Source organism: Mauremys reevesii, linkage group 6 (assembly GCF_016161935.1).
Source record: "Mauremys reevesii isolate NIE-2019 linkage group 6, ASM1616193v1, whole genome shotgun sequence".
NCBI lineage: Eukaryota > Metazoa > Chordata > Testudines > Geoemydidae > Mauremys > Mauremys reevesii.
The window spans coordinates 66,885,593-66,900,695 of NC_052628.1; the positions used below are offsets into that span (position 1 = coordinate 66,885,593).

General features: G+C 39.0%; 1 protein-coding gene across 2 annotated transcripts in view; it reads right to left on the bottom strand.

Moving 5' to 3' along the window:
- EPB41L4A (erythrocyte membrane protein band 4.1 like 4A) overlaps positions 1-15,103 on the bottom strand; it is a 201,948-nt gene that overhangs the window by 11,721 nt on the left and 175,124 nt on the right. For both annotated transcript variants that reach the window (XM_039544525.1, XM_039544524.1), the window contains exon 19: positions 6,790-6,909. In XM_039544525.1, the coding sequence (XP_039400459.1) occupies positions 6,790-6,909 (120 nt within the window). The remainder of the gene's footprint in view (positions 1-6,789; positions 6,910-15,103) is intronic.

The following is a 15,103-nucleotide window of genomic DNA, read 5'->3' on the forward strand; positions in this document are numbered from 1 at the left end:
GGAGCATGAGCTTTTGTGGGTGAATACCCACTTCGTCAGACGTCAGTCTTATGCTCCAATACATCTGTTAGTCTATAAGGTGCCACAGGACTCTTTGTTGCTTTTTACAGATCCAGACTAACACGGCTACCCCTCTGATACTTCAAGGTAGAAGTGAACAATTACCTTTGTTAAAATGAATTGGTAGTTTCGATCTAATAAGAGCGAACAATAAACCACCATCACAACTGGCACCCTTATAGGCAATCTCAGATCAATAGCTGATTTCAGTGGGAGCCAGAGCAGGTTCTAAGTGAGGAGCCTAGGATTGAATGGGCATGGAGAATGAACCACCATCTCACCTCTTGGGGTGCACCCTCTCCACATCAGGGACCAGGCATCCCGACAGGTTAGTGTGCAGGAGCTTCCATTACTCCTCCTTGTGTTGTACCTGCTCTATAGACAGAGGACTTCATCTCTGGGGCTGACATTCTGGCACCATTCATTCTTTGTCAACCTTCTACTGGCACTGGCCAAAATGGCTATCCATCACGCAAGGAGGAGGAAGCTGGACCAGGGGGTGACCAGCAACTGTGAAGCCTACTTCCATTACCTAATTGTCTCACACAGCTGGGCAGAGTTCTTGTGTGCAGCATCCACCAACTCCCTGGACTTCTTTGCGGAGTGGTGAGGACTGTCCGGGTGTGCTGTCTGCTCAGCATCCACATCCAGTTCCTTTGTTTTAAACACTTGATCCTCACCCATGTTCTGATTTTTTCATTTTTTTGTCCCATGCATTTACTTGGCTTCTGGGCTCTGTGGCCCTACCCTCATTTGAAGGCCAAGTCTTTAGTTCATACTGGACTTTGGTCCACCTCTTCTCACAATTGAAATAGGTTGGCACCTTTCATAAACTTTAACCTCATTAGAGGAAAAAAGAACAATGAAGATGAAAGTGGATCCCACTTTTGGGTGATGTTTAATCAGGAAGGAAGAGCCAGCATTAACTCCAGTTGTACTTTGTTTATCTCGACCATTTAACTGGTTATGTCTTTTTGAATGTGTATAATAGTAAATAAATAAGTAATAACTATTAGTGTAGTTGAACCACAAGTTATAAGCTGGATGCTGGAATTACTGAGTGAATTGATATTCCTGCACTATGCAGAGGGTCCCTTTTGGCCTTAAATCTCTCTCTGAATATTGGTAAGAATAATTAATTATGTTACATTTACATAGTGCTTTTCTTTCCCAAAGGTCCCATTTTTATACAACCTGTTTTCTCACATTTCTAGACATTAACGGTTCAATTTTTAAAAGCACTCAGCCCTGGCCTAACTCTGCTCTCTCTGAAATCATTGGGTTTCATTGACTTCAATAGGAGCACAATTAGGTTTTTTTGAAACTCTCTCACTGTATACTAGCGGATGGCCAGAAATGTTCTGAAATGAAAGAATACAGAGATCTGAAAGAAGAGTGGGGAGAGGTGGGTATGGCAGAGTTTTGCATTTGTGTTAAATGTAAAGAAGCCTCTGCTGAATTGGTATTAGATGCCTTAGTGGCAGAGCCTAATCAAGATAGTTTAAAGTTCCCCTGCAGTGCAGATTGCCTTTTCTTTCATGGAAAAATTAAAGATGTTTTTGTTTCAACTTTCACATTTTTGAGTTATTCCTAGGTCTCAGCCTAGGAGAATAACATTTAGTAACATTTGTTTTGACTTAATATTAAATGTTTTATAGATGATCTAGAGATAAGAACTGTTAATTTTTGAGATTTTACAGGTGTTGAAAGATACTATAGTGACTGGAACGACAAATACCAGAGCGATCAGAAAGGTGGAAATTACCCTTTGCATTTATGGTTCTCTAATGGCATTCAAAGTAAATCTTTTTACAATATTTTTAGGTTTTGTCAGGAAACCTGATGGTGGGTTTTTTGTGTATGTCAATCTATTTCTTCTTCTTTCTATTTCACTACTCCTTCTCTCTCTCATCTGCCCTCACCTCTTTTTCCTCCTCTTCTTCCTTTCATGCCATAGTGCTTTCACCTCCCTGAGGTAGCAGCTAGGTATAGGAGTGGGGATTTTAATGGCATATTTCACCCCTTAATTCTGAACTGATTTTCTCCTTTCATTCAATCCCAGACTCACAAAGCAGCAGCTGTGAACTCTGCACTCACCCTGGGGCTCTTCTGAGTCTGAATAATCGGCCACTAGGGAATGTGAAAGCTCAATGCAAGATGCACCCCAGCTCCTCAAGGGAGGCTAGTACATTGCTTTTATAATGCTCATAAATCCTAGCTAGCCTGAGGTAGGAGAGCACCCACATCCCTCCTGAACCCAGTGCTCCCACAAGACAATGTATTGTGCAATCCACCAAACCACTGAACTAGATCACATTTTTACCTTTTTATTCACTGCTTGGCCCTGGATGTCCTACTATCACCCATCATTGCCAGCAACCTGATTTGCATTGAGAAATCCTGACTTCTGGTGTAAAGTCTTAAGACCAGGCAAGATAAGAAGCTACTTTGACTTCATCATTCTCTAAAAGCCACACATCCTGAACCTGTAAACAATCCCACTGCATATTTCTGAGCTTTCATCCTTAATGCATATCATCACTCAACATCAAGGGACAAGGGGCTTTCCCATTAAATCAAAAGCATCCTTGATCATTAATACCAAACAGCAGTCTCTCTCTCCCCCCACCCCATGCCCCTCATTTTATAATCCACAGTTCAGAGAAGAGTTCAGCTACTATGTTATGCATAATGTATATTCAGACTGTCCTGTTATAAATCTGAACTGAGTTCTGAACAGACAGTACCTTCTGGACTGTTCCTAAGATAATCAGATTCTCTAATGCTCAAGGAATCTAATGGGAATTTCCATTAAATATGTCTCCACTTTTTTTTAAAATTTTATTTAAATTTTATTTTTTGTTTGTTTTTTACAAGCTCAAACAGCCCTAGATGCTAATAAGGTCTACATTAATGTTATGCCCACATCTGTACTCTTATTAACAATTCATTTTGAATTCATGATTTGCAAATAGGCAGCATTTAGTGGATTTAAATAGCCAAGGAATTTAAATGGCCATTCTTCTCAATTAAAAAATCCCCTTTGGCTACACAGATGTTTTACTTGAACTGTTGAAAATAAGCCTGGCAGAACTAGAATTTGGAGCTTTTTACATTTGCTGTTGCCATAAAAAGAAACAAGGGTCAAATACTTGTCAAATATTTTTCCAAGAAAAAAAATGTAGCAAAAAACTAACACTGAATGTTATTCTTTATCAAAGAAATTAAGGGTGATGAGCCCAAGTTAAACCAGACACAATTAAAGCTGATTTGTCCCTCTACCTCAAGCTACTAAAGTGAGTCCAATTTGTAGTTAAATTGAATGCAGCACAGATAGTAGTTAACACAAAGGCCATGTCTATACTATTAAAATGACAGAGTTCAAAGCATTGTTAAATGTGTGACCTGGAATGAATCGTGTTATGACTAGACTCAAACAAACAAACAAACAACCTCATACCCTGCACTAGGGATCTGATTTTTCTCTGTTTTACATAGGTCACGCCACGTTATCACACAGCTGAGCCACAACCAAGTTTAATAAATGCTGTTACACCCTACCGTAGCTTGAGTCTATCTGTCTTGTTTAATTTTGTATGTAGCGTAGATACACATTCCAGGATATTAAAGAGACAAGAGATTGGTAGTATCTTTTACTGGACTAACTTCTGTTGGTGAGAGAGACAAGCTGTGTCTCTCACCAACAGAAGCTGGTCCAGTAAAAGGTATTATCTCAACTACCTTGTCTCTCACGTTTAATTCTGCCATTCAAATGGTTAAAAAGCTTTTATTTGATCATTTTTGTAAGAAACATCTTTAAAGACCCAATGTTTTCTTTTTCCAGACTATTTTTGTCCATGTCAAATGTTTTTATTGTCAATTTGTTTTGTTCTGTTTTGCTTAGAAAGATAAACAGATGATGCAGATATATTCATCCCTATCACAATGAAGAGGGAAAAAAACAACACATAATACTCTAAGATTTGTCTCCTCACCATCTAGGATCTTGTCTTGTTCTGTAAAGCACTGTGTACATTTATATTGCTATATCAATGCTATTTAATGAAAATATAACCTTTTTACACCACTGATCTAATTCAGTGTTTCATCATTGCATGAGTTAAACTAGCCACGAGAGGGAGCCTCTAGTGTCTCATTAATGTAACAGAAACTTATCTGGCAAAGAAAAAGTTAGTTACAAATTTTATATAAGGGCTAGAAATTTAGAGTGCACTTCCTGGTTTAAAACATACTGTCTATATAGGAGGTAACAAAAAGTAATGGAAATCACACTTACTTTATGTTTTACAGCTTCAACACAAATGAGTTATTAGATTGACACTTTTTAGCTATGTATTTTCTTATAATAAGTCTACCTATTAACATTTGATTTTTAAGTGATGGTGAAAGAAAACAGATCTGTACAAAGCCTATAAAACTCTTAACATTTGGAATTTTAATGGCACTATGCATTTCTCATAAAGGAATCAAAACTGTGACATATGGCGTTAGAGATAAAAATGAGTTCTGATGATTTTGGTAACCATGAGAACGGAACTCAGGTGGCTTGTAATATCAGAACTGTGAAATGTCAACACAGATATACAGCTTTATATCATAGTTTGGTTTTGTTCTTTATATTTAATAGATAACAGTAAAATAGTTGCACATTTGTATGTTGTATGTATTCCTCAAATTTCAATTTATTTCCTCTGCACCCCGATGAATAAATCCTTTCAGTCACAAGTTATTAAAGTAATTTTGCAGATTTAAAAAAAAAATTAAAGTGTGGTGCAACCCTCTTAAAGGAAAGTCTTTTTTTCTCCATGGAGCTTCACTTTAAGGAGAAGCTCTCTAGAATTAGAACTGCCATCTACTCAAGGCAATGCATTGAAACAATTCAGGACTTACCCTCAACTTATCTATATCTTTTCACTGGGGCATAGGGTGACCAGATGTTCCGATTTTATAGGGACAGTCCTGATTTTTGGGTCTTTTTCTTACATAGGCTCCTATTACCTCCCACACCCATCCCTATTTTTCACACTTGCTGTCTGGTCACCATAACTGGGGGTCAAGATCACCCCTCCTTACACAAAGCGTGAGTAATGCTCTTTGTGTGGGGAGTTAAACAGAGACCAGAAGCAGCTGTTCCATTCTGCGGACAAAGTAGATGTTACTGTCCCTTTGCAGTCCATGCCCAGGGGTCTGGTACCACTGGATGTGGGTAAGTATTATTTCTTGGTCCTGCTGTACCAGCATATTTTAAACCAACCTAAAACCCCACTGGTATACAAGAATGTAACCCCACTACCAGGCGTAAGCATGCAAAGGATCCTCTACATCTGGATTTGTTGCACGCTAGATGTGGGTTCAACTGTATTTATTCCCCCCACCAAGTTTTTAAAGTATTGGAGCTCTTGGCAGAAAAGTCTGACTCTGCCATTTTTATTAGTTTACATTTTGAAATTAATAGTTAATTTTGTGTTCATTCCTAGCCTCTTGGGTGCCAGAGCTTGGACTGCGTCTACTGGTGACATGGAGGTGCAATATCCCAGCGAAGGCCTGGATCTGTACCCCAATTCTGTATTAGAAACATTTTGTTATTTTTATGGCATACATCTATAAATTGTTATGAGGGGAAATAAATTCAGCAATTTGATACTTCACACAGATCCAATAGTTCTGGCTTAATATGGAAGGTATCTAAAACTTGTATTATGAGACTGTAGCTGTGTAAGTGTTAGAGCGCATTACCTTGCTACCATATTAAGCCACAGGCATCCTGGGATGGACAATTCATCCATTTTAGACAGGCAACTAGGCTATGGTAGTAGTCAAGCTACCGGTACTTTCTTGAGTACTGTCCCGGGCCTCCCAGCTGGTCTCCTGGCACTCTTCAACATGCTTTCCAACCCTTCTGCTCTGCCATGGATCCTCTGGCACTCTCCTTTAGACACCTGGGAGCCCCACCCTGCTTTTGACTTTCTCTAGTCACAAGTTATGCTGGACATTAACACTACCAAGAATAATATTCCTGGAATCTCTCTAAACCCCGACTATGCACAGAGTAAAAAATAATCAATACAATGTTTTCATTAGTTCACAAGAAAATTAATTTTAGGAACTGGCAACTTCACTGTTCAGTGGATGGCTGAAGATATGCACGGCATTGCCTAGCAACACCGCTCTATCACGGAAATCTTGACAGCAGGTTATAATAAATCCCTGACTGCTGCTTACAAATGGTAATTTGAAGTGAAGCTTTTAGTGACTGGTCTAATCTGGAACAGTATTTCACAGATTTTTTTTTGGCTAAATTAAATTGTGTGGAAATTTCACAAAGAGCAACCCTCACATACTATAGTAAAATAAAATGTCACTTGTAGATCTTCGCTCACTGTACAAAGGTAGGGAACGTTGTTATGACCATTATAGAATTAGGGCCACATAAAGGTCTGGTGACTTGCTCAAGCTCACATATTGAGTCAGTGGCAGAGTTTCTACTAGAACTCAGATCTTCTTACTTCCAGCCTCGTGCTCAAACCACTACACCACTGGAGGGGGATTACAAACTGGACTATTCCTAGAAGTCATCTAATGTGAGATTAAACCAAGTAAACTTCAATAATTCCTGAACAGCTTACAAAGAAGTAATAATAATTAGGTCAGAATTATTTGTCCTGGTGGTCTTTGATTTCATGTCAAAGTGTGGAAATGCTCACGTACGATCGAGATCTGTGCCTGGATCGCCTGTAGTTGGGATCAGCCTGGTTTTTCTCTTTTTGTTGCCTCAGTACTGCTTCCCACTGAGGAGCTGAATCCACCATGTCATTCTCCTGCCGTAACCTGCATAAAGAACAACACATCTAGAGTAAAGATCTGGAGGATCAATGCTTTGGCATTGGTGTGGTTTGCAGTATTTTTTGAGGGAATCCTGGTGTTATTCAAACTACTCTCTGGGCGGGGAAAGCCAGGACATGGATCACCCCAATAATCAGCAGGAGCACTGAACTCCTTTGGCCCTGGGGCTGCGGTGGGGAGAGTGAGGTTCTCTGGCTCCTGGGGTTGTGGTGGGGGCACAAAACGTGCTCCTCCAAAAGCCGACAAATTTTTATTCCTGCGCGCACCCCTGCTGCTACCTTAAAAAGAGCTGATCAGCAAGCTTGGTTATAACCACATTTACATAAGATTTATAACTTTCGTTTTACTTTACTTATTTCCTAAAACCATTACAAAAACAAGAGCTTGTATCAAATAAAATTTATTTAGAAATTTAAAAAAAAATCAGTTTGTACAAGAGGAAAATCAATTCAAATAAGTAAAACATGGCCTCCAACATGAATTAGACCATCTTTCTAACCTAAGCTGAAAGCACTCCATAGGGCTGTATGCTGATTTTATTTTGCTTTTCAAATCCACAGACTTTTAGTATAAGTCTGGTATTGCAGTTCACATTTTTGCAATTGTTTCTAAATTATCTGGGCCAGCTTGCTCTCTTCTGTGGCAAAACCACTAACAGGGGCCTAAGGAGTAGGAAGAGTCCACATGGATCTCCTGGCAGAGTACCTGCTCAAAAACAGTCTGCAGGATCAAACTGTAAAGCCTGAAACTCCCTCAGGATCTGGGTATATTTCAGGGAAGAGGAGTCCAGGACTATTTTTACCAGCTGCATGAAGCTCATTACAGCTATGGCTGCAGACCTGGCAGTATGGCTCTAATGAAACCAGGTAACCAGGGCCTCCCTTGCCCACAGCCGTGTTGAGACCTCTCCAACCCACCCACTTCACCCCAAACCTGCCAAGTCCCTGCTGCATCCCCCCTGCAAGGCACTTGGATTCACATGGGACACATTATATGGGATCCAGAAGTGTAAGGGACACTGCCATGGATGCTGCTGAGTCTCCTCTGCATGCAGGAGGTAGATCTATGCACAGAGGGTTACCTACACGTATGGATCCAGGGGACAAAAATGAAAAGAGGAGTCTAGTAAATGTCCTCAGGGTTTCCCTAGAGAATGACTGTGAAGTCAAGTGCCTGTTGTTTGTAAGAACAATGCTTAAGAGATTCAGAGTGCCTAGTTACTACAGCAACTGATGCTTTAGAGATAGATGGGATGGATTGCTATAAGTGAGGAGGTCAAAAATAGTCCAGGCACGCAGAAGTATCCAATCTAGAACACGTTCTGAGAATAGATTCTATTTGGAAATTTAAATATCTGTTGTTTAAAATGAACAGTAATAATTCTTTCCAATTGATTTCACTGATCTCTAATGTCTAACCCTTATTCTAATAATGCTCAAAACAGGTCAGTGTAAAATGAGATATAATCTAATGTAATAAATGAGAAATGTACCAATGGGAATCTGCTTAAAGGCAGAAACCCATATACAGTGCACCAGCATAGCCAGTGTTTATCTTTTTTGATAGGGTTTAAAAGCAAATCCCCTGTAACCTTCTATATCCCTAAAAATGTCCAAATTCTCTATGAAGAGGTTTCAGTGCCAATTCAACCCACTTATTTTCAAATGCGATATGTTTTTAAAAAAATAACGACAGATCCGTTAATCAGTCCATGATTCACAGCTAGTGCAGATTGGAATGAATGTCAGCAATGAATTATAAGCTCTGCACCTCTAATAACAAACTGATCTTATTTCAGGGTGATGCCTCCAGCCAAGACAATCAACATGTTAAGGCAAGGTCATTCAGGCCTAGCCAAAAGTTAGCCAGTCTTGGAGGTGGATATGTTTATTGGGGGTGATCAGATGCAAAGATGGAACAGGCAAATAGGATATGAAACTGTTTAGCGACAGCACTGAATATAATCCTGCAGGAATTAAGAGACAGACCATGTGAAATACCACTCTGAGGGAGGAGGGTGTTTGATATGACAACAAACCAGGCATATTAAAGAAACCTGAAAATAGGACTGGGAAGGAAAACTCGAGAAAAAAGATGCCAGAAAGATATTTCTCTGACAGGCTGGCTGATCAAGAGGGTCAGAAAGGAGATATCACTCCCTTGGAAATATAAGCTATTTTATTCTTATTGTTGTTGCCAGTAACAAGCTTTATCTAGATGAATTTTTAATTATATCAGGTTAGCAATGTTATGCAAACTGTTTCTTTCATCTGATTTTCTCTATATATGTTTAATGACTCTTGGGCTGGATCCTCAGCTAGTGCAAATCAGCAAAGCTCTGTTGCATGGCACAATGCAGCCAGAACACACTGACGCATCAAGTCTTCATCTCTAAACAAGTCACTTTAAACCTGTAATCGGCAGCAGCAAGAATTAACATAAATTTATATGTTTTAGAAATGTAATATAGGAACTCACATATCAACAGGTAATTCATTGTGAAAGGGCGGCCATCATCCATGGTGTAAATAGTGTCATATGTCTTGATATAGTACGGTCATTTAAACCTGTGCAAAATGCTACCAAATCAGAATGGCAGTATTTGACACCAATTTTGCTCATTTGTGACTACACATGTGCCAGGCAATGGAGAACCAGGCCCAGTATCTATTAATAGATAGCATCCAGTCTGTTGAGGAGGCATGTGACCTCTGTTGGAGGTAGGATTTCATAAATATTTAGTTGTCTGGCATAAAAAATTAAAAACCAGCTGCAATACACTACAGATTACAGCAGAGCATGATGTATGCACCCACTGGCTACAATGTGAGTGAGACTGTACACCTTGTGATAGTGTTTGAAATTACACTCCTGCACTGACCATCCACTTTGTCAATAAGCTTCTGATTAATTATCTTTCATTAATAAAATAAACAAGTCCTTTCTTCTGCAGCCCACTCTACTACTGGAAATCCTTGAGGCTAATAGGGAATGAAATTACAACTACAGCAGAAAAGTGCTTTTCTACAGCTGAAAGTCTGACAGTGCTAAAGATAAGAATGACAAAATAAAAAAGAGAAAAGAAGATCTCGCAGACTGGGTATAGGTTGAAACCATCGTTGGTTTCTGAGCTAGCAAAGATTCAAACAACACAGTTCCGTGTTATTTCAAACTAATACCTTTTGCTTAAACAAATGCAATGTGATAAACAAGAATCGTTTTCAAAGCCGTTTTAGCACTGGTAATGACAGTGGTGTGATACAACCATTGTACTAAGTGTCCATGCCAGGATCAGAACTGCGCAAGTAAACACGTCCATAGCTAGAATATTTCTGATTGTAGCATCCTGAAACAACTTAAGTAATTATGAAAGATTCCCAGGGAAACTTCATCCAGTGATTTCCAAGATTTAAATCCAGAATACATGTATAAAATTTGATCACCTTTGGACCTTCCCTCCAGCTATGGAAGAAAGTACTTCTCCCCTTGCTCTCTCCCCAGCATGCACTGGTTTCACACTTTTAAATCTTCTTGATTTGAAAGTGGATGAGGTACTATAGAATAGCGCCTCACAGTGAGGTGCTGCTCTTTGACTGAAATACAGAGAAGGAGATAGTAATTCTTTTCCAAATTTGGGACCCCTGCTAAAATGAGATATTGCCTTGAAGCTTTTCCCCTTTTTGTCATATAGCAACATCTATCTTCCACAGCGTTTTTGTGAGCTCTGTGTAAAAATTGGAAATTAAACCTAAGCCTGAGAATCCAGATATTTCACTTTCTACTCCTTGTAAAATATCTCTGGAAACTCTTCATATATTAGATATTAAAAGCATTATGACATAAATGTTAGATACAGGAAAGCAAAGACTTGGACTAGAATTTCTAACAACTTCCTGCTGTTGAAATCAAACGTGCAGTTTCCCATCTGGCTCTGTATTTGTCAGTCTTCAGATGCTCTAATTTTTTTATCACGTCTCCTCCCCCTGAAAATATACGTCTGTTTTGGGCATTGGTTTGAGAACAGTGATGCAAAAAAATCATTTACTTTTTCAGCACCTCTCCATTTTTTTCAGCTTTCTCTGTCCATAAATTACCCTTACGAGCTCTTAGAGGTGGCATTGTCTCCAACAATGATTTCTTGCTTCACATGTACTTGAAAGATGTCTTATTACTCTGAACCTCTTCTGCAATTTCTTCATCCTCCATCTTTGCTTTTTATAATTTTTACATGTTCTTGCCCTCAGTTGGCATTCTGCCAGCCTTCCTCTACTCTGGAGGCTTTCTTCCTTCTATGTTTCTTTGTTAACCTTTAATATTTTTTGCATGTCCTAGTTTATATATATTGGCCTTCTAAAAATTCTAATATATGTATTTCTGGATGGTAAGAAAATCCTTGGGCATGCATTAATTTATCTCTGAATACTTTATATTTCTGCTGTCTCCTTTCCTACTATTGCTCTAACACAATTTCACCCAACAATAACCATCACGTTTACTTATCTGCTTAATTTGCAGCAAATATAGTATTGAAAAATCTCAATATATAAAGTACCAAAGCAGCTAACAAAACAAGCAATATCACCAAACTAAAAACACTAGTGTTATACCTCTGCAGGATTCAGATTAGATGTGGTTATGAAGCTGTAACGATTTGGGGAATGTGTCTATGTAAAGTTTATGAATTCTGAATTCTGGTTGATACTAGGGACTCTCTGCATCTGTATCAGACTGTCAGCTCCATTTTGAATGTGGAGCTTGTTTGCCTTCCCCGATGTCTTTTGCCTCTATATTGAGCTAAAACCCACAGGAGAAATTCTTCCACCTGGCACAGGGCTAGCAATGGTCATTAAACTGTAATGATCATCCATTCAAATGGAGCACTCTTGGACAAAGAGATAGCTACTGCCCAGGGTAAACCAGTTTTTCAGGTCTGAACTCCAGGGCAGAAGTAACTAGGCAACGGATCACCTGGTGAGAAATCTCTGATGAGGCCAAACAGGGAGTCACCTGACAAAAGGGGCTGGAGGTTAGAAAAGAGAGGATCTCTCATTGGCCATTTCAGAGAAAGAGAATGGAAGGGCACTGACTGCATGGGTCAGAGAGAGAGAGAGAGAGACAGACAGACAGAGAGACAGAATCCAGGATTAAGAAAGGAAGAAATGTGCAGGAAGGGGATCCCAGATACCCCAGAGGACTCTGACCAAGGCCCAAAGAATGCTCCAGAGTAGCGAGGAAACTGAAGCAGGGAAATGCATATAGGTATTTTTATTTTTTTGTCTAAATCTGTATATTTCTCATGCTAGTTAAAATAAAGAGTGACTGGTTTGGGGAAACCCTTACAATGTCTGTGTACTTCACTATCACATGTACCTGAAGAGAAGAACTCCAAACCCAGAGCACCCATGAGACTGGAGCTCCAAGATAAGATGTGCTCAAGCTATCGGGGGGGGGGGGGGGGGGTAAACACTGGTCCTAGGGACCTCAGGCAGCTGGGTCAGGTGGTCCCATTTCTGTGAAGCAGTAACAGAAAGTCTGTACCTAGGAAACGTGCCAGAGACACCAAGGAAAAAGCCAGTGCTGCAGCCTACCCACCTTAAGAATATGAAGGCTCATCTGACTGCTGAAGTTCCATTTCAAACATATTTGAGAATGTATCTGCTTAATACTTTTTGCGCTATTCTCTAGAGATGTGATCAAATTTCCATGAATATAACAACTAGAAGGCAATGGTCCTATACATAATATCTCATAACTTAAATAAATTTTCTTTTGACCACAGCATGAAAATACAGAGAATGCATCTTTTATTATTTAAATATATTCAGAACAGTTTTTGCTGTAATTTATTTACATAATTTTGCCTCAGAATAAAATATACACAGGTTGTATTGAAATCTAATGTGTTTATTAAGAATGCTTAAATATTTGTTGTTCTCTTAATCCTAACCTTCACCATTTTCACTGTTAATGCCTCACATTTACTCTTGATTTTTCTTTGCATACCAATGCTAGATTTGCTTTCACCTGATACTTCTGAATATTGTCTCCATCTGTTCATTTGTCAAGACGAAAAAGAGTACAATTTAGTGCTCATTTCTGCAATGTGCCTGATCCACAGCACTGGAAAATGAACTCATATTTATCAACAAAACAGATACAGCCTGGGCAGTGGCAGCACATATTTCCCCATGTCATCCTGCTACTTTAACACTGATCTGGCTGGATTACCTCTGCTAGTAAGAAGATACAGTAAAAAATTCAGTGTCCATGTCCATTCCATAGTTCTGAATACCTGCTGAAACTGCTTACACAAAGGTGGCAGTTGACTGAGGCCAGTGTTTTCCCTGTACCTGGCCATAGGGAACAAAACTAAGACCAACAGCACATTTCATATATGTTACCAAGTAGATGTCAGATTGGTAATGACTTTTGATCTGGGCTGGAATTAAATTGGTGACCTAGAGGTAAAAGGCTCTCTATCATTAACATTCCTATATGCCATCCAGTCCTGAAATCATAAAATATTACAAAAATACATGTGAGCTATGAAATATTTAGCTCTTTAATCTGAACAGAAGAAGGGCTAAAAAGATGAAAGAGCAGATTCTTTTTATTCTTAAGAAAATGATAAACAATAAATAACATCCACACTTTCTTGCAGTTCATTCCTTATATTGCAAGAGTCTCTTATTAAGTGAACTCTAACTTTAAAGATGTTCTAAGAATTTCCCAACACAGACAAAAGCCACATCACCATAAGTTGAAGATGGTTTACAACCCCCCTGCATACACATAAGCAGATAGTAAGTTCATGGGCTGAAAATGCTGCCAAGACCATCCCACAAAGGTGTTGAGCCAATCAAAAGGTGACAGCAGCTATTTGGATGTAGTGAAGCCCCTCACCTTCTGTGAGACTATAGAAAGAGAAGAGTATAAATCTGTCTGAACTTAGATATCAGCTCAGCACACTCATCTCTGCCTGGTCAACCCTTCTGGTCCAAACAAACAAACAGCTGCAAGATGACAAGGAACAAAGAAGCCATAACACAACATCCAAAAGAAGTAATCTTCCAGCCCAGCACTCCTTCTGCAAGATGATGACATCATCAAGACTTCAGCATCATTGGTGAGACAATCTTGGCAAAATCATTGCCAAGGCAAAGGGATCAGATATAAACTGTTCTTGTAATAATAGTAATGGGATACTGAAATGCTATGGTAATTTAAGGCATTAACATCTTCTCCATTAAACACTGGATCATTCATACTGTGTACTCCTAGAGAGAAGACATAAGCTAACCTTGGCAAACAAAGAGAACCAGTGGGTTTTACTTTGAATTAAAGGTTCTTAATATTAATGAATTTGCTTTTCAAGAACATTCCTGCAAATGAATCAGTTTATAAGAAATATAGTTATTTCAACTGAATAACTCTTGAATGACTTCTTAAGAATCCGAGTTAAATATTTTCTTTATTTTCATAGGTCTTAGTTAATAATACTAACAATCTAGCCCTTACACAGCACTTTTCAATAGTAGATCTCAAAACACTTTACAAAGCAGGTCAGTATCATTAGCCCTATTGTACAGATGAGGAAACTGAGGGGGACAAAGAGGGGAAGTGACTTGCCCAAGGTCACCCAGCAGGCTCTTGGTAGAGCTGGGAATGGAAACCAGGTCTCCTAAGTCTATAGCTAATGCTCTATCCACTAGACTACACTTCCCCTAGTTAAGCTCACTTACCTCTGCCCATTTATACACTGTTTATGTTATCCATGATAAACCAAACCAGATTCACCAAGCCTTCAACAAAATTCCTTTGTTCATGTATAAACTGTTAGTTATCTATGGTACGCTAAAACAGGACTCACTACTGATTGGGGGAATAATATACCTTGGTCTTATCTTACCTAGAGAAGAGTGTCCCCAGCAGGGTGGACCCACTCTCCAATGTATAATATCTCTGTTAAGAGCTCTCCACAGAGCCGTACAGAAGAGATTGTGTCTGAAGTAACCATTGCTTACTGCTTGTTTGTGTTCTGGTTTGTTTTTATTTTCTTTCTTTTCCTTTCTTTAATAATAAAATAGTCATAGTTAATAACTGATTATTCTGCTTGTCTTCAATCATGGTATCCCCTCAGGCATGGCAAGTAACCCATGTAATTAAAATAGTGGCATTA